We start from the raw sequence: 25509 nt of genomic DNA on the forward strand, positions 1-25509 counted from the left end.
AGTGACGTTGTGGGCCACCATAACTGCCGATGGCCGCTCTCCGCTCGTATTAAATGCCGAATATTATCGCAAACATATTCTGAAGCGTGTATTAAAGCCTTAGGCACGCGAACATTTTGCCAGCAGACCTATGACATTCCTACAGGACTCATCACCATAATATTTACGAAATGAGGTTACTCGCTGCATTTCCAACGCACAATGGCCAAAATCTCCGGATACGAATCCGTTGGACTATTGTGTCTGCAGTATTTTGGAAAGCAAGGTTGGCACTTGAAAAGTACAAAAGTGTCGATCACCTCAAGCAAGCGCTTCGCCGGGAATGTACCAAAATACCGCAGAGCAACATTCGGGCATAAAAAAACTTGTTGGCTTCAACACATTTTGCCTTTTTATGCCCTCCACCAAAAAAAGTATGGAGGGTATATTAAGTTCGTCATTCCGTTTGTAACTCATCGAAATAATCATTTTAGACCCAACAAAGTATATATATTCTTGATCAGCGTAAAATTCTAAGACGATTTAGCCCTGTCCGTCCGTCTGTCCGTCTGTTGTAATCACGCTACAGCCTAAACGAATTAAGATAGGAAGCTAACATTTTGCACAGAACTTTCTTTTGTCTGCAGGCAGTTCAAGTTCGAAGATGGGCTATATCGGTCCACGATATCGTGTAGCCCCCATATAACGGTACCCCCGATATTTGGTATTTTGATGATTTTAGCCACATTTTTATATGGAATTGTCAGAAAATCCACACAAGTAATTCCTTGTGGGTACTTTATACCTCGGCAGAGAATTATCTATATAGGTCCACAATATCGTATAGCCCCCATATAACGGTACCCCCACGATATAGGTCCACCATATCGTATAGCGCCCATATAACGGTACCCTTATATTTGTATTTTGATGATGTTATCGACATTTTTTAATGGAATTGTCTGAAATTCCACAAAAGGAGTCCCTTGTGGGCATTTTACCCCCTCAATAAGAATTGTCTATATAGGTCCACGATATCGTATATCCCCCATATAACTGTACCCCCCGATATTCGGTATTTTGATGATGTTAGCCACACTTTTCAATGGAATTGTCTTAAAATCCACACAAGTAGTTCCTTGTGAGTACTTCACCCCCTGAGAGAGAATTGTCTATACAGGTCCACGATATCGTATATCCCCCATATAACGGTACCCCCCGATATTCGGTATTTTGATGATTTTACCCACATTTTTCATCGGAATTGTCTGAAAATCCACACAAGCAGTTCCTTGTGGGTACTTTATACCTCGGCAGAGAACTATCTATATAGGTCCACGATATCGTATAGCCCTCATATAACGGTACCCCCGATATTCGGTATTGTGATGATTTTAGCCACATTTACCAATCGTATTTTCTGAAAATCCACACACGGCGTTCTTTGTGAGCACTCTACCCCTGAAACGGAATTGTCTATATACGTCCACAATATCGTATATCCCCCATGTAACGGTACTCCCCTATATTCGGTATTTTGATGATTTTATCCGCTTTTTTTAATGGAATTATCTGAAAATCCACACAAGCAGTTCCTTGTGAGTACTTTACACGCAGACATAGATTTGTCTTTATAGGTCCACAATATCGCATATCCCCCCATATATCGGCACCTTCCTATATTAGATATTTTAAAGATTTTAGAAGAATTTTTAATGGATTTTATTTATTTATTTTGAAAATTTTCTAATTCGTTCCAAATGGTGGAGGGTATTCAAAGTTCGGCCCGGCCGAACTTACTGCTTATTTACTTGTTTTATTTAGTTTAAGATCGATGCAGCTATTGTGTAAATTATTTTCACTGACCCATTTTAAGTAAAATATATTCATGGTAATAGGAGTATCTTCATAGTTTTCGAGATATGGAATTCTTATACTGAGCATTAACCTTTGTAAAATACTGATTAGAAAATATGGAGATTAGAATTATGGAGAGAAGTGGACGGAAAGGTTTACAGTTGCAAGCCATCATTTTTAACAAAGTATATCTCCTTCAAACTGAAGCATCGTATAATTAAAAAAAATAACTAAAACTAACTAAGCAACGCGGAACGGGTCAGCTAATACAAATTATAAATGAAATATTGAATAAACCACTTTGACCTGCGGATTTCAACGGATTGAAATGGACCCTTCGCACATCCGGAAAACCGCATAAATGGTAGAAGGTAGACACTAAGAAAATACTAAAATGACTTTTGGGTTAAAAACGCTCCAAGTGCTTTATAGAGGGTTATGCATAATATCTTGAGGGATCATATAAGCAAAGTTAAAACTTTTTCTCCAATATATAGGCGGTCAGTTTTGCAAACAACGATATTTTTTGATTTGTACAATCCATAACTCTGGATAATTTTCTTATTTTTGTAATATGAATAAAAAGTAAAAAACCTTGAGTAATTGCGAGAAATGCTATATTCTTATATTATATTCGACAATAGCGGAAATATACCGATTAGTTTTATCCAAATGAAATAAACGAACACTTTCACGAGGGCATGAAGGAATTCTTAGAGAAATCTAAGTTAAAATGACGCTATTTTTTATACCCTCCACCATACATAGTATGGAGGGTATATTAAGTTCGTCATTCCGTTTGTAACTCATCGAAATAATCATTTTAGACCCAACAAAGTATATATATTCTTGATCGGCGTAAAATTCTAAGGCGATTTAGCCATGTCCGTCCGTCTGTTGTAAACGTCTAAACGAATTAAGATAGGAAGCTAAAATTTTGCACAGATCCCACTTTTGTCTGCAGGCAGGTCAAGTTCGAAGATGGGCTATATCGGTCCACGATATCGCATAGCCCCCATATAACGGTACCCCCGATATTCGGTATTTTGATGATTTTAGCCACATTTTCTAATGGAATGGTCTGAAAATCCACACAAGGAGTTCCTTGTGGGTAAATTATCCCTTGGAAGAGAATTATCTATATAAGTCCACGATATCGTATATCCCCCATATAACGGTACCATCTGATATTCGGTATTGTGATGATTTTAGCCACATTTTTTAACGGAATTGTCTGATAATCCACACAAGGAGTTCCTTGTAGGTACTTTATGCCTTGGAAGAGAATTATCTATATAGGTCCACAATATCGTATAGCCCCCATATAACGGTACCCCCTGATATTCGGTATTTTGATAATTTTAGCCACATTTTTCAACGGAATTGTATGATAAGCCACACAGGGAGTTCCTTGTGGGTAAATTATCCCTTGGAAGAGAATTATCTATATAAGTCCACGATATCGTATAGCCCCCATATAACGGTACCCCCCCCCCCGATATTCCGTATTTGGATGATTTTAGCCACATTTTCTAATGGAATGGTCTGAAAATCCACACAAGAATTTCCTTGTGGGTACTTTATCCTTTGGAAGAGAATTATCTATATAGGTCCACGAAATCGTATAGTCCCCATATAACGGTACCATCTGATATTCGGTATTGTGATGATTTTAGCAGGCAGGTCAAGTTCGAAGATGGGATATATCGGTCCACGATATCGCATAGCCCCCATATAACGGTACCCCCCGATATTCGGTATTTTGCTGATTTTAGCCACATTTTCTAATGGAATGGTCTGATAATCCACAAAAGAAGTCCCTTGTGCGTACTTTATCCCTTGGAAGAGAATTATCTATATAGGTGCACGATATCGCATAGTCCCCATATAACGGTACCATCTGATATTCGGTATTGTGATGATTTTAGCCACATTTTTCAACGGAATTGTCTGATAATCCACACAAGGAGTTCCTCGTAGGTACTTTATGCCTTGGAAGAGAATTATCTATATAGGTCCACAATATCGTATAGCCCCCATATAACGGTACCCCCCGATATTCGGTATTTTGATGATTTTAGCCACATTTTTCAACGGAATTGTTTGATAAGCCATACAAGGAGTTCCTTGTGGGTAAATTATCCCTTGGAAGAGAATTATCTATATAAGTCCACGATATCGTATGGCCCCCACATAACGGTACCCCCCGATATTCCGTATTTTGATGATTTTAGCCACATTTTCTAATGGAATGGTCTGAAAATCCACACAAGAATTTTCTTGTGGGTACTTTATCCTTTGGAAAATAATTATCTATATAGGTCCACGAAATCGTATAGTCCCCATATAACGGTACCCCCAATATTCGGTATTTTGATATTTTAGCCATAATTGCCTATGTTATTGTCTGAAAATCCACACAAGGGGTTCGTTGTGAGCACTTTAACCCCTGAAAGGTAATTGTCTATATAGGTCCACAATATAGTATATCCCCCAAATATCGGCACCTTCCGATATTAGATATTTTAAATATTTTAACAGAATTTTTAATGGATTTTATTTTTTGAAAAATTTCTAATTCGTTCCAAATGGTGGAGGGTATTCAAAGTTCGGTCCGGCCGAACTTACTACTTTTTATACCCTACACCACAAGGTGGTCAGGGTATTATATCTTTGTGCATTTGCTTGTAACAGGCAAAAAGTTCCTTTTGATGATCTGCATAGAATCACATTCTGAGTCGATTTATGCATGTCCGTCCGTCCGTCCGTCCGTCTGTCCGTCTCTCTATGTATTTTTGTAAACAAAGTACACGTCGCATTTATTGCCCGATCCAGATGAAATTTTGCACATATCATTTGTTTAGTCCAAGGACGAACCTTATTGAAATTGAAAATAATCGGTCAAAATTTAGATATAGCTCCCATATATATCTTCGTCCGATTTGCCTTTTATTGTGCACCAAACGTGTAATATCAGCCTGAATTGTATGGAATTTTGCATATGCACCCATATTAGGCCTGGGAATAAGTATGCCAAATTTGATCGAAATCGGTTCAGATATAGCTATAGCTCCCATATATATTGTTCATCCGATTTGTTATTTTTGCCCTCCGCAGCCGTAATATGCACTCTGTAACAACAATATTTGGGGAAATATATGAAATGCAGCTCAGAAATACATTTGCTAAATTTTATCGAGATCGGTTCAGATTTGGATATAGCTTCTAAATATATCTTTTTCCGATTTCAAATTAATTGTGCACCAAATGGGCGATACAATTCCGAATTTAAAAGATACAAATGCCTCGGCATATTTAGTCCTTTGAACTTTAAATTGTAATTATAATTATAGCATGTATGATTGAATACTCCCATAAAAACTTTTAATTGTTATGCGGAGATCTTCTAAATTAGCAAAGTGGTGTAGGGTATCATAAAGTCGGCCCCGCCCTACTTTAAGACTTTCTGTACTGGTTTACTTGTTTCTTCTATCAAAATTACATACATATATTGGATGACCCTATAAATTCATGATATCGTTAAACTTCTCAAACGAATACGATTGTCTAGGCAAACTAAATACTCTCATAGATAATCTATACCCAGAAATACAAGTGCATGCACAAAATGTTGATAAGACGAGAATACAGAATTGTAACAACTTAAGAGAACACTCGGAAGATGTTGGGGCTGGTGAAATCGTTTTTGGAAAACAGGCAAAACTTTGTTGAAAAATCGAATGATATCACTATAGTCACTCAAGATCAAAAGAAGATTCACAAGCTTAGATCAAGGGAATCATAAATAAATTACAGCATAAATCATAAATAAATTACACCATTTAAATACATATTTAAACTAAATATGATTACCTAAAATTACCAATGCTAACGTATTTTACGCTCATTTGATAACGTTATTATACAATTGACAAACTTGAAACTGATGAAATTTTTTTTCACGGATTTGTCTGAAAATTGGTATTTGTAGGTCATAATGTTTCCTAGTTAGTGTGGCGAAACATTGTATGTATATATATTGTATATGTATATATAGGTCCACACTTTGGTATAGTCCCCATATAACGATACCTCCCGATATTTGGCATTTTGATGGTTTTTGCCACATTTTTCATGGATTTGTCTAAGAATTGGTATTTGTTGGTCATAATGGGTTCCAGCTTGGGTGGCGAAACTTTATATGTGTAGGTCTATGTTTTTGTATAGCCCCATATAGCGGTACCTCCCGATATTCGGTATTTTTATGACTTTTGCCATTTTCACAAGAATATGTCTAAAAAATGGTATTTGTGGGTCAAATATTTCCTTTACCGTAAGGTAAATTTGCTTTGGAATTTAATGAAAAAGGAATCAATCCATTTTAATCTTCAAAACAAAAACGTCAGAATTTCCTTTCTTCTAAAATCAGACAGAAATTTGAGGGATATCCGCACCATGTTGCTTCCGAGACCTGCTCGACAACTCTTATTTCCATTTATTTTTGACCAATGTATTTTCTCGTTTATATCAATTGCTCTGTTCCAGAACTGTATGAATGTAAACAATTTTACTACAATTTCCGATTTTCCTTTATGATATCGAAAAAATTTACCTTTATAAAAACTGGATTGCACAAACATTTTGTATAAAAATATAATCATAAAGAATAAGTATAATGCCTAATTGCCTAATCCAATATAACAGATTTATCACTGATTTTATTGCATCCGAGTGCTGTAGTTGTTTCTTTCCCTTTCAAGTTTTATATGAATGCCCATGTTCGGTACGACTTCGGTTCGTTTTCAGATCATCTCAACCATACCATATAACTTGCGATCAGAGGACAAACCAAACATCGATTCGACTCGAACTCGGAAAGTTAGGTTCGCTGAGAATCAGCACTTGCTATTTTCAGCATTCAGTCTTAGAATAGGTATGATTTATTGTGTGGCTTCGATTAGGATAAGTTAGAATAGAATACAACTTAAATAAAAACATTACCTTAAGAAAATTAGAATCAAATGTCCATCATAATTATCATATACTTTTTAATTCTAAAGAAAGTATATATGAATTTGAATGTATGATATCGATAAAATGCACTGCTACGACTATAGTATTGGTTATAAAGTAAGGATTGGCAATTAACTTACATTGGAGTAATATCATTTGAATTAGTAAAGAAATTTTCCTGTCTGTCGAAAAACTCGCGAATGATTTGATGAACATGTGCGTGCTTGTGTTTGTACTTGTGAATAATTGCGTTGCGAAGCGATTTGTCTGCTATTCGAATATTTCGAACATTTAAGAGCATGGGACCCAATAGCCAACAGAACTTTGACCATATCCGAAAAGCTGCATGCGCGTCCATTTGTGTTGCTCTCTGAAAAATGTCTACACAATCTGTCTCTCTGATGCCCCACTGAGACAGTGATATCATGAGCATTAATATCTCAGCATAATCATTCGAAAATTTAGATTCGATGACTTGTAAAAGCTTGTCTAACATTTCCGCAATGTTTACTATAGTAACTGATGTATGACCAAGCCAAGCAAGCCACCATAGAGACTTCGCATGAAAAGGAGTTTTTCCATGCAACATTTTCCATTCATTGGGCATTTTTATCGCTCCATTAGCGGCATAAAATTCACCTCCTCCTGAGCTTAAAATATCTTGCCACTGGCGTGAACTGAATTGTTTCATTTTGACGAAGCATTTGTGCGGAATTCCAGCCTCACTCAATTTATCCAGAGTTGAGTTCTTCTCATTGTTGTTCTCGGTTAAAGTTAGAATTATTTTGCACGTAGAACTAAGTTTTATTGGAAGCCAGCTCAAATTAGTCTCATTCATAATATCATCTACCGAATCAATTATGATAACAAACATACATTTATTTTGCGATGATGTATCATGTATTATTTTTGAGTAGCTTTCTAATGTCTGAAATAAATTATGTCGGTGATTAGTCTTTAAATTAAATTTTTATGCAGAATACGTACATGTTCCATTCTAATTGGATGCCCATTAGCCAGTACGTACATTTGACAGGCAATAGAACCCAGCGTGGACACCAAGTCTGAGGAGCGAGCTGTCAAGTTAGCATATCTAGAAGAACAAAGTTACTCCTTTATCATTGTCAATGTGTAGTAAGTCTTACCTTAGAATTAAATTTATATCTGGCTTCCATCTATGAATATTTTCGACAATTTTGGATATAAACACACTCTTTCCACATCCACTCGGCCCAGAAACTATTAAAGGATATGATGTGTTGTCTTTTATGTATCTGCAAGAGTATGTAAACACACAACCCAAAATTAAATGAGTACTAAATCATCTACAATAAAGATGGTTACATATATTTACAAATAAGATAAACTTATATAGATTAAATAACTCTGAATTCCCTTAAATTCGTTAATTAAAATATGGAAATAGCAGCTCGATCAGAATTGGCAGATACGACAAAAATCGATAAAACAAATTATATACGAAGCGTTCACATAATATTTGTCAAAAGAATAGTTATCAAGTAAAAAAGCAGTAAGTTCGGCCGGTCGGATCTTTGAATACCCTCCACCATTTGGAACGAAATAGGAAATTTTTAAAAAAATTAAATCCATTAAAAATTCTGTAAAAAATCTTAAAAATACCGAATATCGTAAGGTGCCGATATATTGGGGTGATATACATAATTGCGGACCTATACAGACAAATCTACGTCTGGGGGTAAAGTACTCACAATGAACTTTTTGTGTGGAATTTCAGACAATTCCATTGAGAAATGTGGTTAAAATCATCAAAATACCGAATATCGGAGGTACTGTTATATGGGGGTTATACGATATGGTGGATCACTATAGACAATTCTCTTGCAGGGGGTAAAATACCCACAAGGAACTTCTTATGTGGAATTTCAGACAATTCCATTGAAATATGTGGCTAAAATCATCAAAATACCGAATATCGGGGGGTACCGTTATATGGGGGTTATACGATATGGTGGACCACTATAGACAATTCTCTTGCAGGTGGTAAAATACCCACAAGGAACTCCTTATGTGGAATTTCAGACAATTCCATTGAAATATGTGGCTAAAATCATCAAAATACCGAATATCGGGGATTACAGTTATATGGGGGCTGTACGAATGCGTGGACCGATATATACCATCTTCGAACTTGACCTGCCTACAGACAAAAGAAAGATCTGTGCACAATTTTAGCTTCCTATCTTAATTCGTTTAGACTGTAGCGTGATTACAACAGACGGACGGACAGAGCTAAATCGTCTTAGAATTTTACGCTGATCAAGAATATATATACTTTGTTGGGTCTAAAATTATTATTTTGATGAGTTACAAACGGAATGACGAACTTAATATACCCTCCATACTATGTATGGTGTAGGGTATAAAAATTATCGTAAGTCATGATTATCGTAAGTTCATATGTCCTCTCACCTCTCAATTATTTTTAAATTGACCAAATTAAACGAAAATAAAATGTATCGATAATTTTTGTTTTGATTTCGACATTTTGAATTTTGTTTTATGTATTTATTTTCAATTGTTGTTAATCGACTTGTTGATCAGCCTTACTTTATTTCTGCTGTTTAAAATCCCCTTTTTGGACTTTCAAGGATCTAACAATAGAAGGATCTTTTGTCTTGCTAAGGCGAAGATCATATGTTTATGATTTAATCGTTTATTTCTCTTTCAAGACTAGCTTAATGATCTGAAATTTGCAGTGAAAAAAAGCCAAATAGACACTGTCGCACACTCACCACTATGTGACGCGTTCCGCCGTTGGTTAAGCAGTTCAGCAGACATATTTGGTGTCGATGATGGCTGATAAGGGTATTAATAACCGACGTGTCTCAGGTGTTTCTCCCCTGTGGATCTTCTAATGTAAGTTTAGCATGGTCGAAAAAGGGGCATCAGTGAATCTTATTTGCTTCGCTTTATGACTCTAATATTGTAACTTTTACACATTCAATACTAGCTAACTCGGTCCGCGTTGTTGACCTTGTTATTTATAACTGGAGAAAACACCAACTGTAAAAGTTGAATTATAGATTGCGGCAAAGTCCTATTTTAAGATCTTTGAAAGTTCTAATTACATTTGTTTGTTTGACCATATTGCAAGGTATTTGGTTTTTGTCTGTGAAATCGGTTGGTAAAAGGGGTTCACTTCCGTAAAGTCGATGGTACCTATTTCCTGTTATAATGCGAGTTATAAATACCAAATTTAAAAAATGTCTGTTAAAATATGTGGTTGAAGTCATCAAAATTACAAATATTCAAACGTACCGATATACGGATGATGAAAGAGATTATGGGCATATTGCAGCTGAATACCAAATGTCGTTGTTGCATATGTTAATGTTAATGTTAATGTTTACCAAGGCGTAGGACAGAGAACACCAAGGTTTCAGAAGAGGCACCAAGCCTCATCAGTGTTCTTGGTTTTTGTTTTTATGGGGATATTTTCCCCAGGAGTTATTAATCTCCTATGACAACAATATCTTTGCTCCGAGAATCCAAGAATTGAATAAAACCAAAATTCTCTTTGCATATTTTGTAAATCTTACATACTTACAATCATTTCATATATTGTAATCTTTGGTTCCTCTTCTATTGGCATTATATATATTTTCGACCGATATCATGTAATGGGTACAACAGCTACGACAAAAAATTTTGTATGTGAATGAATGAATTTGTTTGTGTTAAGTTAAAATAGTTAATTGTAATTTTATTATAACTTGTTCATATATTCCTCCAAATTCAGACGTTGATATTTATCTTACTCATTCAGCCTTAATAGAAGAGATTTAATTATATCATTCCTCCAACGCGGAAATGATTTGTCTGGGGGATTTCATCTGCCTAATCTAGTATGGGTCCCAGGAGAAAATATTGTAGATTATGTACCAGTATCTTCTACAGAACTTTCTACTGAGATGTCATCTTTTTGGGAAATCATATTTGAGCAATGTCTTTATGAAATAAATTTTATCTATAACGCGAAAGGTAAAATATTTAATTTTTTCTTCATCCTTAACTACTTCTGTGTGCGGAAGCCCTCCTTTCTCAGAGCCAGATGATGTGTATCATCCTACTCTTTTGGTAGTCATTCAACTTAGTAACATTAAAACAGTACATACTACATCTCAAAATAAGTCGCGTAAGTTAAACTTTGGCAAGACTAACGTTGATCTGTTGCGTTCTACATTATCCAATATAAATTGGTGTTTTGAAGGTAATTTGGATTTTCGTGTTTAAAGCTTTCATAAAATAATTAACAATGCATTGTGATATGGGTCCAATTTGGTTTACCCCACAACTTAGGCGCTTACGTAACATAAAAAGCATGTTATTTAAAAAATTTAAAAAAATCAATCTACCATAAACTTTACTAATTATAAAAAAGCTAGAAGTTTATACAACACTGAAAATTCTAAATGTTAACCTGAGTACCTAGTCAAGGTGAGAAACAGCTTCTATAAAAATCCTAAGAACTTTTATAAATTCGTTAATTCAAAAAGAAAAGTCCGTGAATTTCCCAGTAGTATGCGATTGGGTAATAGAGAATCATGTGAACCTAAGGAAAAAGCATGTTTGCAGATTTTTTTCAATGTACGTATTCCAGACATTCCACTAAGGGTATAAAATACTCTTATAGTATTAATAAACTTAATCAGTTTTCTCGTATTATTCTCACATCAGATGAAGTGTTGAATGGTCTACTTTCATTGAAATGTTCCAATTCACCGGGTCCAGATGGTGTACCGTCTTTCATTTTAAAAGCATGTGCACATGCACTATATCTTCCTCTAAGAAGTATTTTTAATACTTCGTTAACCCTAGGGTATTTTCCTTTCGTTTAGCGTTTGAGCTTTATTATTCCATTTATTTTATTTATTATAAAGCTGACAGCAGATGTGTTATTGAAAATTATAGGGGCATTTCAAAACTAAGTGCAATTCTCAAACTTTTTGAACGTTTGGTTACACAACGAATAACTCATTTCGTTACATCTATAGTATAACCTCACCAGCATGGTTTTGTTAAAGGAAGATCATCTTTGACAAATTTATTAAAACTGGTCTCTAATGTCCACACTGGATTCTCAATTAATCCCCAAACTGATATTATATATACTGATTTCAGTAAAGCTTTCGATACGGTGGTGCATAATTTGTTAGTATATATACTTGACTTAATGGGTTTCTCTACAATTCTCCTAAAATGGATATCGTCTTATTTGCATGACCGTACCCAAAAGGTATCTTTTAATAATACTCTATCTAAAAATATTACAGTATTTTCTGGTGTTCCTTAGGGTAGCCATTTAGGTCCACTACTTTTTGTACTTTATTTAAATGACCTTTCATCTATTATTCGCTACTCCAAAATATTAATGTTTGCTGACGATGTTAAACTTTTCTGCACTCTTAATTCTCACAACGAATAACTTAATCTGCAACAGGACTTGTCTTCTCTTGCAAATGGAATGTAATTAAATTTAAAAAAATGTAAAAATTTGTCCTTGTATAGATCTCAGTATATGAACTACAACTATTTCATAGGTTCTTACAAATTGGATAATGTTGACTCGTTTCTTGATCTTGGTGTCATATTTGACAATAAATTACGTTTTAATTTACATATAGAGTCTTGTGTTAATAAAGCAAAGTCTTTACTAGGATTTATAAGACGATGGTCAAAGAAATTCGATCCTTATGTGAAAAAACGCTTATTTATCAGCCTGGTTCGACCTACTTTAGAATATGGCTGCTTACTTTGGAGTCCTTTCAATAAAATATATTCAAAAAAGATAGAGTCCGCACAGGTTCAATTTCTTTGGGATTTCTTTGGATTTGGCGGGATGGTGGATTTCTTCTCAGTCAAGTTTTTATTTATTTAAAAAAAAGATGAATTGCAAGGGAAGTTTAGATGCCCCAAAGTGAACTAGTTGCAGTGTAGTCATAATTAGCAAATCGAAAATCTTGGGGAGCCATACAAAGACTGAACGGCATCACTGATGTAGCGGACGCCCCGGTATGGTAAAGGCTGTGTGAGCTTTCGAACTATTATTTATGGAACTATCAATATGCATCTTTGAGATCTAGTTTCCAGATCAAATGATCAAATCTAGTTTCCAGATCAATTCGGTTATCTAGAAAAATTTCATATATTGGGCGGCGTATTCCTTTTTTTTTTTGGTTCTCTGAATCCCTGAATCAGGTTCCATCCAGACACAGACAACCTTTACCTGGTTTCAAATCTAATCTCCTTGGTGAGCTCATTGAGAATTCGATAGTTCAATTACTCCTAGTTCTAACATTCGGTCTACCTCTTTGTACAGGGTGAGATAGAAAAAATCCAACAATGTCAAACCCATTCCATAAAATGTCGGAAATGGCATCAAATTTAGAAAATATGTTTAGGTTTGTTCGAATTGGTCACATTTGGCACGAATTATGACCTTCAAACGGCCAATGAAACCATCACACGCTGCCCGAATGTTGCTCTGTGGTATTTTGGCCCATTCCTGGCGAAGAGCTTGCTTGAAGTGATCGACACTTTGGTATTTTTTAGTGCCAACCTTGCTTTCCAAAATAGTCCAGACGCAATAGTTCAACGGATGGGCATCCGGAGATTTTGGTGGCCATTGTGCGCTGGAAATGCAGCGAGGAACCTCATTTTGTAACCATTCTTGGGTGGCGCGTGCTGAGTCCTGTTGGAATGTCCAAGGTCTGCGGCCAAAATGTTTGCGTGTCCAAGCCTTTAATACACGCTCCAGAATATTTTTGCGATAATAGTCGGCATTTATTCTGATTAATACGAGCGCAGAGCGAACATCGGCTGTTATGGCGGCCCACACCATCACTATGGCCGGCGCTTGAGTTCTGGTGGCCAACCGAAGGTGCACATTTTCAGCTGACCTCTTTGGCAATTAAACACAATCATTTTGTTTGTTTACAAACTGCTGGACAACGAATGTTTTCTCATCGGAGAAACCCAAATTAGGCAGTTCACCACTTTCGGCCAAGCGTTATGGTGCTAGAATTTTGAATATTGAAGAATTTGAGACTACCATCGTTTAAACTTTACCGAAATTTAGGGAAGTACTAAGATTTTGTGGAATTAAAGAACGATGAGTTTCATGGAGTTTCGCTCTATCAACTGTTCATTGCAACTATGGCAAAGGATAGGTTCATTTGTATTTATGATATCAATGAAATTCGTAGGTTCCAAATTGGAAGCTTCTCCAGGTAAGCTATTGGACCTATGGTGTCCGATATAGTGACATTTCTATAATAAAAACAAGTAAAAAAGCAGTAAGTTCGGCCGGGCCGAACTTTCAATACCCTCCACCATTTGGAACGTATTAGACATTTTTCAAAAAATAAAATCCATTAAAAATTCTGTTAAAATATTTAAAATATCTAATATCGGAAGGTTCCGATATATGGGGGGATATACGATATTGTGGACCTATATAGACAATTACATTTCAGGGGTTAAAGTGCTCACAAAGAACTCCTTGTGTGGATTTTCAGACAATACCATAGGAAAATATGGCTAAAATATCAAAATACCGAATATTGGGGGTACCGTTATATGGGGACTATACGATATCGTGAACCTATATAGATAATTCTCTTCCAAGGGATAAAGTACCCACAAGGAACTTCTCGTGTGGATTTTCAGACCATTCCATTAGAAAATGTGGCTAAAATTATCAAAATACCGAATATCGGGGGTACCGTTATATGGGGGCAGTACGATATCGTGGACCTATATAGATAATTCTCTTCCAAGGGATAATTTACCCACAAGGAACTCCTTGTGTGGATTATCAAACAATTCCGTTGAAAAATGTGGCTAAAATCATCAAAATACCGAATATCGGGGGGTGCCGTTATATGGGGACTATGCGATATCGTATCCTCGAACTTGACATGCCTGCAGACAAAAGAGGGATCTGTGCAAAATTTTAGCTTCCTATCTTAATTCGTTTAGACTGTAGCGTGATTACAACAGACAGACGGACATGGCTAAATCGTCTTAGAATTTTACGCCGATCAAGAGTATATATACTTTGTTGGGTCTAAAATGATTATTTCGATGAGTTACAAACGGAATGACGAACTTAATATACCCTCCATACTATGTATGGTGGAGGGTATAACAAGTAAAACAAAAATATTAAGTTTGGCAGGTTCGAATTTTTAATACCCATCACCATTGGGTAAATTTTATTTAAAAGTATTTGAACTCAAACTTGGAACACTTGAAACTAGAAATACTAGTTAGACCGTTTAGATAATGCAGTTAAATCATCATAATGGGAAATTAAGTCGAAATTGAAAACCAGCTACAACATCTAATTTATCACCTAGTTTTCCCATAAATAATAAAACACGCATTTTAATTGTTTAAATATAAAATAATTCTATATTTAATAACTTCTAAACTCATACCAAAATCTACATTACCGTAGGCAGAATTGAGATCAACACACATTTTAGCAAGAGGTTCGCCCATTGAATAATTCGTGGGGTGACAATCGATATGTAACAATTGGCAACATGTTCTAAATCTAAACGGAACATTAATTGTAATAGATTTAACATTTAATATTTTTAGAACCATCATGGAGTTCAACACAATACGTCAGTTGCAATAGGCAAGTAGCAGAAATTGTTTTTGCACTGCTTCTATTTTATCTGAGTATATTGCATATGGAGAAACCCATACAACAGAACCGTTTTTTTAATATTGGTCTATATATACACGCAAAAAAATACACGTTCGAAATATGATTGGATCCAAGTATGTATATATTTGGGGCTGCTTGTAAACAAATATATATTTGGAGGCAAACATATTATGCTTGGGTCGAAGTATACATGTGTTTGCAACATTTTGTAACATATTTAAATTTTAATTGTTTGGTTTCAAACATATTGTTTATGTTAGAACATATTTTTTAAGGTGTGAGAGAAAATTTTTGTGATAACAATAGCGCTCTCACACATTTTATGACAAAGGGCTGTTTGTATAGTGCAGCACATGACGCAAAAGCGACGACAAGGGCGGTAAAGAAAGAATTTTAGTTTCTTTATTAATTTTTTGGTTCCTCTTATATTGAGCTTACGATCTCGTCACTTGGGTAAAAAAAAGTTTTTTGTCATAGAAGTTAAAATTGTCATAGAAGTTAAAATCTATAAATAACATATTCCAGATCTTTATGACTATTACGGAGAAGCACAGAGGCCCAATTTACGGAGGAAAAGAGGGAATTACGTTTCAAAAATTTGCTTTTATATAATTAAGGACAATTTTAAATTAATCAGACAGAATTTATTCCATTACATAACTGTGAGTCATGGAGATATATAAAGTTGGATGGTACATATCTTCAGGTTGGCATATCCGAAGAATTCTGAATATTTCAAAATGCTGTGTTATATTTACAAACGCGAAATCAAGTATTTTGCCGTGGGAATTTTTCACACAATTTATATATTTGATGAAAATTTATGTCACAGAAACGAATAATAACTTCGAATGTATACTGGATATTGTTCGTTTCGGATGGCAAAGGAATCTGTAATGACCAAAAGTCGTCACCTTGTTTTTAGTTACATGTATAATGTTATATTAAATTGAAACATCTATATCTTCAATTTTTGTTTTGTTAATTTAATTTTATTAATTAAATAAAAATGAATTTCTTAAAAAAGAAACAAAAGTATTAATTGTAATTTAATTTAACGGAATAGTCTCCTAGTATTGGTGGGTAGTATGACTTGAAACTAACTACGTGCGAATGCACCTAGCGGCAGATAGCCGACTTAAAGCACGCCGACAATAGAAAACAGGCGGCTTCGAAAGGCACGGCACGGTATAAGGGAGGTGTCATGGTAGAAGAATATAGGCAGATGCATCGACACAGCCGCTGGGACAATGAACTGTCAAACAAATTTTGCAATTGAAAATGTTGAATGAAAAATTATTTAAATTTGTAAAAATTGTTTGAAAACGCGAATTATAATAACCTCCAAATGACGTCATATAAGAAAACATATAAAAATCTTCTTATATTTGAAAAAATATTTAAATTTTTATACCCTCCACCATACTATGGAGGGTATATTAACTTTGTTATTCCGTTTGTAACTCCTCGAAATACTCATGTCAGACCCAACAAAGTATATATTCTTGATCAGCGTAAAATTCTAAGTCGATTTAGCGTCCGTCTGTCTGTTGTAATCACGCTATCTGTCCAACGAATTGAGATAGAAGGCTAAAATTTTGCACACATGTTTATTTTTCCAGTAGGCAGGGCCATGTAGGTCCACGTTTTCATATAGCCCCCATATAACGGTACCCCCGACATTCGATATTTTGATGATTTTAGCGACATTATTAAACGGAATTGTTTTAAATTTGGTATTTGATATTCGAAATGGATACTACAGCCTAAGACAAAAAATTTTATGTGCAGGTCCATCATACAACGGTACCTCCCAATGTTCGGTATTTTGATGATTTCAGCGTCATTATTTTCCAGAATTGTTTAAAATTACGTATTTATACTTGCCGAAATTGTTTGAGATGTCGTATTTAAAGTTCGTAATGGATGCTACAGCCTATGATGCATCTACCTGTATTCTTCTGCCATGGAAGGTGTCAAGGTAGATCTATTAGGTAGTCGCATCACCCCAGCTGACGGCACCTTTAAATGTCAAATCAAGATGTTGTAATGCTGAATTCGCCCTAAATGAATGCAACACAAAAACAAAGTTTGTTTATGTCTCCTTCACTAAAAGTTTTTTTTCTGATCTTTCAAAATTTAAGAGCAAGTTTAGAGTGAAGTGCCAGTAAAAAAATTAAAAAGAAAATGAAAAAGTGTTCCGGCGGGTGAATCCATGTCATGTGGTTCAATTTTATTTAAATCCTAGGTGTTGAGATTATGTTCAGCAGTGCTGAACATTCATTCCGTTTGTAACTCCTCGAAATACTCATGTCAGACCAAAAAAAGTATATATATTCTTGATCAGCGTAAAATTCTAAGACGATTTAACCATGTCCGTCTGTCTGTCTGTTGTAATCACGCTATTTTTCGAACGAATTGAGATAGAAGGCTAAAATTTTGCCCACATGTATATTTTGCCAGTAGGCAAAGTTCGTAAATGGACAATGTAGGTCCACGTTATCATATAGCCTCCATATAAGGGTACCTCCCCATATTCGGTATTTTGATGATTTAAGCGACATTATTCACCGGAATTGTTTCAAATTTGGCATTTGAAGTTCGAAATGGATACTACAACCTAAGACGGAAAGTTGTCTATGCAGGTCCACGTCTTCGTATAGCCCCCATATAACGGTACCTCCCGATATTCGGTATTTTGATGATTTTAGCTACATTATTCACCGGAATTGTGTCAAATTTGGTTTTTGAAGTTCGCAATAAATACTAAATCCTAAGATGGAAAATTGTTTGTGCAGGTCCACGCCTTCGTATAGCCCCCATATAACAGTTCCTCCCGATAATCGATATTTTGATAACTGTAGCTACATTATTCACCGATTTTTTTCTAAGTTTCGCATTTGAATATTGTACTGGCTTATGACAAATTTTACCTATGCAGGTCCATGTCGTTGTATAGACCTTCATATATCAGCTAAAATCGTTATTTTTCAGATTTTAACAAAATTTTTAAAGGATTTTATTGTTCTTGAGAATTGCCAATTTAGTTCCAAATGGTGGAGGGTATTCAAAGTTCGGCTCGGCCGAACTTACAGCTGTTTTACTTGCTAACTCTAAATTTTAATCTATGGGAAAGGCTAAGAATAATAATCAGAGAATTCAATGTCTGTAAGTGTGTATTTTGATTTCTTTATTCCCCGCGATGGGTAGAATTTAAAGAAAAGGACTTTAGGAGCCATTGATAGGACTAGCAAATCCAATGAAGGGTACTTACTATACTTACTTACTATATATGGATGCGTGACTCGACAATGAAAAATTGCAATAAAAGAATTTCTTAAAATGTCAGAGATGTTTTAAAACTCGAAGGATTCGGCGCAATGAGTTGGATTTCTTCTCAGTCAAGTTTTTTTTTTTTATTTTAACGATGTAACCTCAGGAAAATTTAAACTAGAAAAGGAAGTTTATATGTTTGATTTAATTAGGTGGCCCCGCGGTGAATAGAGTACAGTGTAGTCATTGTTGGCAAGCCGAAAAATAACGTTAAATTAATACTATCTTATAAAAATGTATAAATAATATATTAAAATATTTTGCCATAATGATTGTTGATTTTATAAGCAAATCTCATATTGTGCAAATATGTGTGTTCGAAAACACCAATTCAGAACCGGCAGAATTGTCCTAGAAGACATATTAGAAAATGGAATTATCCTGTTCTAAGGACTTCCGCAGAAATCACCATATACCTCGGAACCGGCCGGAACTTCCTATCCATATCATAATAATGGGTAGTACTATGAATCGTACTTCCTATTGGTACCCATATTGTCCTGACAGAATTGTCCTGAGTGGCACAGTGAATTGTAAGTTTGGCCTTTCACATACAATTATGGTACTAGTGAATGGGAGTTTGGTGTCTGACAATCTTTTGAACTTTTATTAATAATGACTAGATATTGAGTTTAATTAGCCTTTTAAGGAAATAAAAACTTTTATGTAACTCTGTTAACGTTAATATTGCTTTGTAACATTCGATATTAAATACATGGTGTGTGCCTTGGCTCGTTTAATTCAGAAGATATCATTGTTCACGGATAAGTGAACATGTTTTTATAATAAAAGAGAATAGCGGGGCTACCTAGTGTAGATGAGAGGGATTTGTTAAATTGGGATCTTCTTAATACAGTCCACATGAAATAAGATAAGAAAATGTGGTGAGCAGACCTTCGAGTTAGAAATAAATAATACAGAATTTTCAATTGCTGCATGTGTTATGGTGGAGTTAGATTATGGGATGTAATCTTTACTCAGAATGATAAGCAAGTGCAGCTTGTTTGCTTGCCACATGTGAGATAGCTATGCGTGTGTATGACCTCCCCCTAAGGTTTATGGTGGCATGGTGCATATGCATGTGTACGGTTGGTATCTATCTCTCTCTCTCTCTCTCTCTCTCATTTACACTTAATTATAATTTAGGTTAAGTCATATTATCACAACTAGTTCTTAAGAAATGTTTTTAATAAATAAATTCAGTGTCTTACAAACGCTCAAACGGAAAAGACGTTTGGTCTTTTTAATTGATCCCAATTTACATTGGTCCTTCGAAACCTTAATTTAAAAAAAAAAGAACCAGTGAAAATTAATAATTAAAAAAATAAAATAAAATGAAGAAATTTACACAATTATGCGATGCCCAAAAAGATATCCACCACGTTCTGTCAGATCTGAAGAGCCAGTTGGAGGAACCAACACGTCCTAATAGATTGGCAGTCATGGAAAGGACGCTCGAGGAAAAATATGGAAACTTCCGTAAAAATCACGAAGTTATAATAACTCAGTTTGGCACATTCGGTGACTACCAGAACAGCGAAGTAGTCTCATCAATGCCGCAATTGGTGATGGACATCCGCAAATTAATTGAAAAGATGAAAAAGAAAAATGCTGAAACTGAAGGTATGCAGTCTGAAGATGAAAGCTGTTTCAAAGACGAAACGGAAAATAGACTAGTGGTGGCAGATAACAGTAACAATCTTGAAATTGAGACAACAAAGCGTATCCACGACAATGAAGAAAGGGATGCAATGAATGAATTGCTAATCTCTCCAAAGCCGAGTCAGAAGGAGGCTGCGGCAAGGAAAATGGTAGTGACGGCGAGTACAAAAGACGAGGGGACTTCAAATCTCAGTAAAAAGGCTGGGGAAAGAAGGGATGCGGCTATAGAGCCATATTCCCAAGAAGACGAATCGATCGAAGGCTCGGCACTGACCAAGTACGAGGTGGAGACAAGAGGTCTGCTACAACATATGGAACAGACCATGGATATGATGGATTGCCTTCAAACAGAAGATGAGCTGAATAATGCGTATAAATTCACCGAAGGTCTTATAAATGCCGCTGAAAAGGAGGTCAGATTCGACTCAGATATTGCGGCTCAATGGAGACAGTTATTAATGAAGAAATCAATTAGAGCAGCAGAAATCAGACAGACTCAACCGAAAAAAGCAGAAAAGGTCGATAGGCCTTATACAATAATAAATAAAAAAGAAATTGAAGTTCCTACATTCATGGGAAATATAAGTGAATGGGAATCATTTCATGACTTATTTAAAAGCCTAGTGCACGACGCACCATACTACACCAACGTGGAAAAAATGCATAGGCTGAAAGCGGCTGTAAAAGGAGAAGCGAGCCGCATAATTCAACATCTTCGAACCCAAGATAGCGATTATGAAGAGGCGCTGGAATTATTGAAGGAGAGGTACGAAAATCGAAGAGTACTTTTCAACAAATTGGTTGACGCAATTTTGGATCAACCATCAATGGACACCGAGTCAACAAACAGCGTGAAGCAGATGCTAGATACTACCAAAAACAGTATTCAAGGGCTTAAGTCAATGAAGATACCTTTGGAAAATACAGCTACATTCTTCGCCAGAGTCATCCTGAGGAAATTTGACAAAAATGGTTTGCGATTATACGAACAACAGATAAAGAAGCCAAGAGAAATCCAGAAACTCGAAGATGTGATCCAGTTTTTGGAGCAACAATTTTTAGCGTTAGAAGCAGCAGGGGACTCGTTGGTGGCAAAGAAAGAATTTAAATTCGAAAAAAGAGTCAATCAAATGCAGGAGTCTTGTCATGTCTGCAATGGAGTGGGACACAAAATGTTTGACTGCAGAAAGTATTTAGCAATGACACCAATCGAAAGAAAAAACAAAGCTAAAGAGATTCAAATGTGCTACTTCTGTCTGAATCACAAAACTGATAAAAAGTGTCTCAGCTACAGGCGGTGTGAAACGTGTAATGGACGACATCATACACTACTACACGTGAACGAACAAAAAGGCATAAAAAAGGCAGAGACGAAAAAAGATTCCAGCGGTTCAAAAGCAACGATGGTGACACAGGAGAATCATTCAACTGTATTGCTAGCAACAGCACAAGTGAAAGTGCGGGCAATAAGCGGAGAATATGTGATAATGAGAGCTATTATCGACCAAGGATCTCAAGTGACGTCGGTGTCAGAGGAAGCCGCTCAAATTTTGGGACTCCCGAGGATCAGAAATAACACCGTGATTCATGGCCTTGGCAGTACACCCGTTGGGGTCTCAAAATACAAAGTTAAGTTGGATATGAAACCTCGATTTCTGAGTAATGATGTCTTCAGCACAGAAGCGTTAGTTCTGCCAACAGTGATGAGTGCACAGCCAGAAGAATCATTCGAAACCAGTATGGAAGAATGGAACAACTATACGCTAGCAGATCCTTTATTTAATAAATGCGACAGAGTAGATTTGATCATTGGCGGCGACCTTTATTCTGAAATAATGGAAGAAGGTCAAGTGAAAGATAAAGGACCTTTTGCGCAAAAAACAAAACTGGGATGGATCTTGTCTGGTAAAGTTCAGCTCAAAGATAAATCCAGAAGATTTCATTCGGCAGTGACAAACTTGGAAAGGTTCTGGGAGTTGGAGGAGGTGGACACACCATCAAGTATGACGATCGAAGATGACTGGTGCATGCAAACGTACAATGAAACGACGGTGGTGGAAGATGAAGGAAGAATAGTGGTGTCATTACCACTGAAAGATGACAAATCCCTTGGTGATTCGAAAGGTCTGGCAATTGCAAGATTATTGTCAATAGAAAAGAAGCTACGTCGTAATCCAAATCTTGATGAAAGCTACAAAAAATTTATGAAGGAGTACGAAGAGTTGGGCCATATGGAAAAGGTGTCAGCAGCAGTTGAAGGGAAGTACTACTTACCGCATCATTCAGTGGTAAGAGAAGGAAGTATAACTACGAAAGTACGAGTAGTCTTCGATGCATCGGCAAAATCAACAAATGGCAAGAGCTTGAATGACATTATGTACACGGGACCTAAGTTGCAAAGGGACATATTTGACATCATGCTACAATGGCGTATGTGGCGTTACGTGATAACAGCGGACGTAGAGAAGATGTACCGTCAAATAAAAGTGCATCCAGCTGATCAGGAGTATCAGTATATATTGTGGAGAGAGGATGAAAAGCAGCCGATTCAGCAATATAAATTGACAACAGTCACTTATGGAACAACAGCAGCGCCATTCTTAGCAGTGAGGAGTCTGTTTAGAATAGGAGACGATCCAGAAGTTGACACACATATAAAAAAGATTATACGAGAAGATTTTTATATGGACGATTTGATGACGGGTGCGGATTCAATCGACGAATGCAGAACGATTGTGACCAAGGTATCCAGGCAATTGAAGAAACAAGTGGCCTGCATAACATCCAAATTGGACGTCGAGCGAGAGGGGCGCGAAGCATCGGTAGCCGCAATGAGAAAAATGGAAGGTGAAATTAAGGAAATGGAGTTTGCCTTGATTTCACAGAAAGATGAAAAGGAAGATGCCCTCAAACTTGTCTCCAAATTGAAGGAGGAAGTCGAAAATGCTGTGTTCGTAGCCGAGGATACTGTGTACAAATTACGAGCGGCTAACCAGGAGGCAGAACGCGAGGGCAAAGCGTTGAAGGTGGTAATAAGACAACTTAGGGATGAGTTGTCTTGTGCAAAAAGAGAACAACTTGCAGCTGCAACCGAACGCGACGGGTTGGCTGCAAATCTAGAAGCTGGTGAAGAAAAAGAAGAATTGCTCATATCGCAGAGAGCATCCAAAATCGAGACTGATGAATTGGCTGCAAAACTAGTGGTCAATATCAACGAAGATATGATGGTTAAAGAGGTGTATATGGAAGACTCAATTGCCGAAAAAGAATCAACATTGAAAAATGTAGATGAACAGCTCCCTGGAAAATTCGACACAGGGAGATTGGAAGAAGTCGAAGATAAGCTGTTTGCCAGCGAGATGAAAACTAAGAAGAAAAGCAATCTGCGTCGCTGGAATAATAAGATGCTAGAAGACGGTCAAGTTGTGATGAAGATGTCTAGTGGAAGTGGTGCAGCGAATAAAATACAAGCCGGAGTGACACAAAATCATGAACACTGGAACGATAAACTGTCCAAAATCGGTAAGATGGCGCTGCCAGAGAAGGATGAGAACTTTGGTCACAGAAAGAAAACAACACATAAAATGGATTCAGCCTGGAAATTGAAGCCGGCAGACAAGGGAGGCGGAACCTTTAAGAGAGACAGGCTGGAAAGATGGAGGAGTTACTTGGGTGCTATAACTTAACTTCTTTTCTCTTAAAATGTCACTTCTATTAGATCTATTTTATTGTTCCTATTTGTAATTTTTATATTTTATATGTATTTTTGCCCCTGCCAAGAATGTTCACGGATAAGTGAACATGTTTTTATAATAAAAGAGAATAGCGGGGCTACCTAGTGTAGATGAGAGGGATTTGTTAAATTGGGATCTTCTTAATACAGTCCACATGAAATAAGATAAGAAAATGTGGTGAGCAGACCTTCGAGTTAGAAATAAATAATACAGAATTTTCAATTGCTGCATGTGTTATGGTGGAGTTAGATTATGGGATGTAATCTTTACTCAGAATGATAAGCAAGTGCAGCTTGTTTGCTTGCCACATGTGAGATAGCTATGCGTGTGTATGACCTCCCCCTAAGGTTTATGGTGGCATGGTGCATATGCATGTGTACGGTTGGTATCTATCTCTCTCTCTCTCTCTCTCTCTCATTTACACTTAATTATAATTTAGGTTAAGTCATATTATCACAACTAGTTCTTAAGAAATGTTTTTAATAAATAAATTCAGTGTCTTACAAACGCTCAAACGGAAAAGACGTTTGGTCTTTTTAATTGATCCCAATTTACAATCATAACGGACCTAACACTGCTCTTTTAATTTCCGTGTAAAATATATGGTTTGTGCCTTGGCTAAATTCGGAATTTATCGAAACAGACCTAGAACGGCAAATGTATATCAGCTGTTTGTGAATATGTAATGCTGAGTCAAAGAAATTGTGATTTGTATGAGATGATTTCCAATTACGATTTCCAAGTTTATTATTATGCTTGAAGGTATTGTCAACGTGAACATATATTCTCAGTCGATTTCTAACTCCCTCAAAAATGAATTCTTTGTAATTGACTTTTATTTATTTTAGTATCTTCTCTATATACTGAAGTTGGGGAGAGTTAATGAATTTATTTACTTGACGTCAATTTACTACAATGTTTATATTGATTTTTACCGAATTGTTCGTATGTTATGACAATTAGTATTAGTACAACGACCACAAAAACCAGTAAAGAAAGTCTTAAAGTCGGGCGGGCCGACTTTATGATACCCTACACCACTAATTTACAAAGACCTAAAATGGTAAAGACTAGACAAAATGCATTTTGAGCAAATGGTTTGTGTCTACAATACATAGAGTAACAGCTCATGTCAGAGGTATGTTTATATAAAAACCTCAATTACAGAAACCAAAGACAAATAAAAGTTTGAAAAATCAAAAAATGTGG

General features: G+C 36.0%; 1 protein-coding gene across 7 annotated transcripts in view; it reads right to left on the reverse strand.

Moving 5' to 3' along the window:
• The window catches only part of LOC101898348 (uncharacterized), a 335007-nt gene that overhangs the window by 201987 nt on the left and 107511 nt on the right, over positions 1 to 25509 (reverse strand). For all 7 annotated transcript variants that reach the window (XM_059128040.1, XM_059128042.1, XM_059128041.1 and 4 more), the window contains 3 exons: positions 7995 to 8123; positions 7837 to 7942; positions 6990 to 7777 (listed from right to left, as the gene is read on the reverse strand). In XM_059128040.1, the coding sequence (XP_058984023.1) occupies positions 6990 to 7777; positions 7837 to 7942; positions 7995 to 8123 (1023 nt within the window). The remainder of the gene's footprint in view (positions 1 to 6989; positions 7778 to 7836; positions 7943 to 7994; positions 8124 to 25509) is intronic.

Source organism: Musca domestica, unplaced genomic scaffold (genome assembly GCF_030504385.1).
Source record: "Musca domestica strain aabys unplaced genomic scaffold, Musca_domestica.polishedcontigs.V.1.1 5, whole genome shotgun sequence".
NCBI classification, from domain to species: domain Eukaryota; kingdom Metazoa; phylum Arthropoda; class Insecta; order Diptera; family Muscidae; genus Musca; species Musca domestica.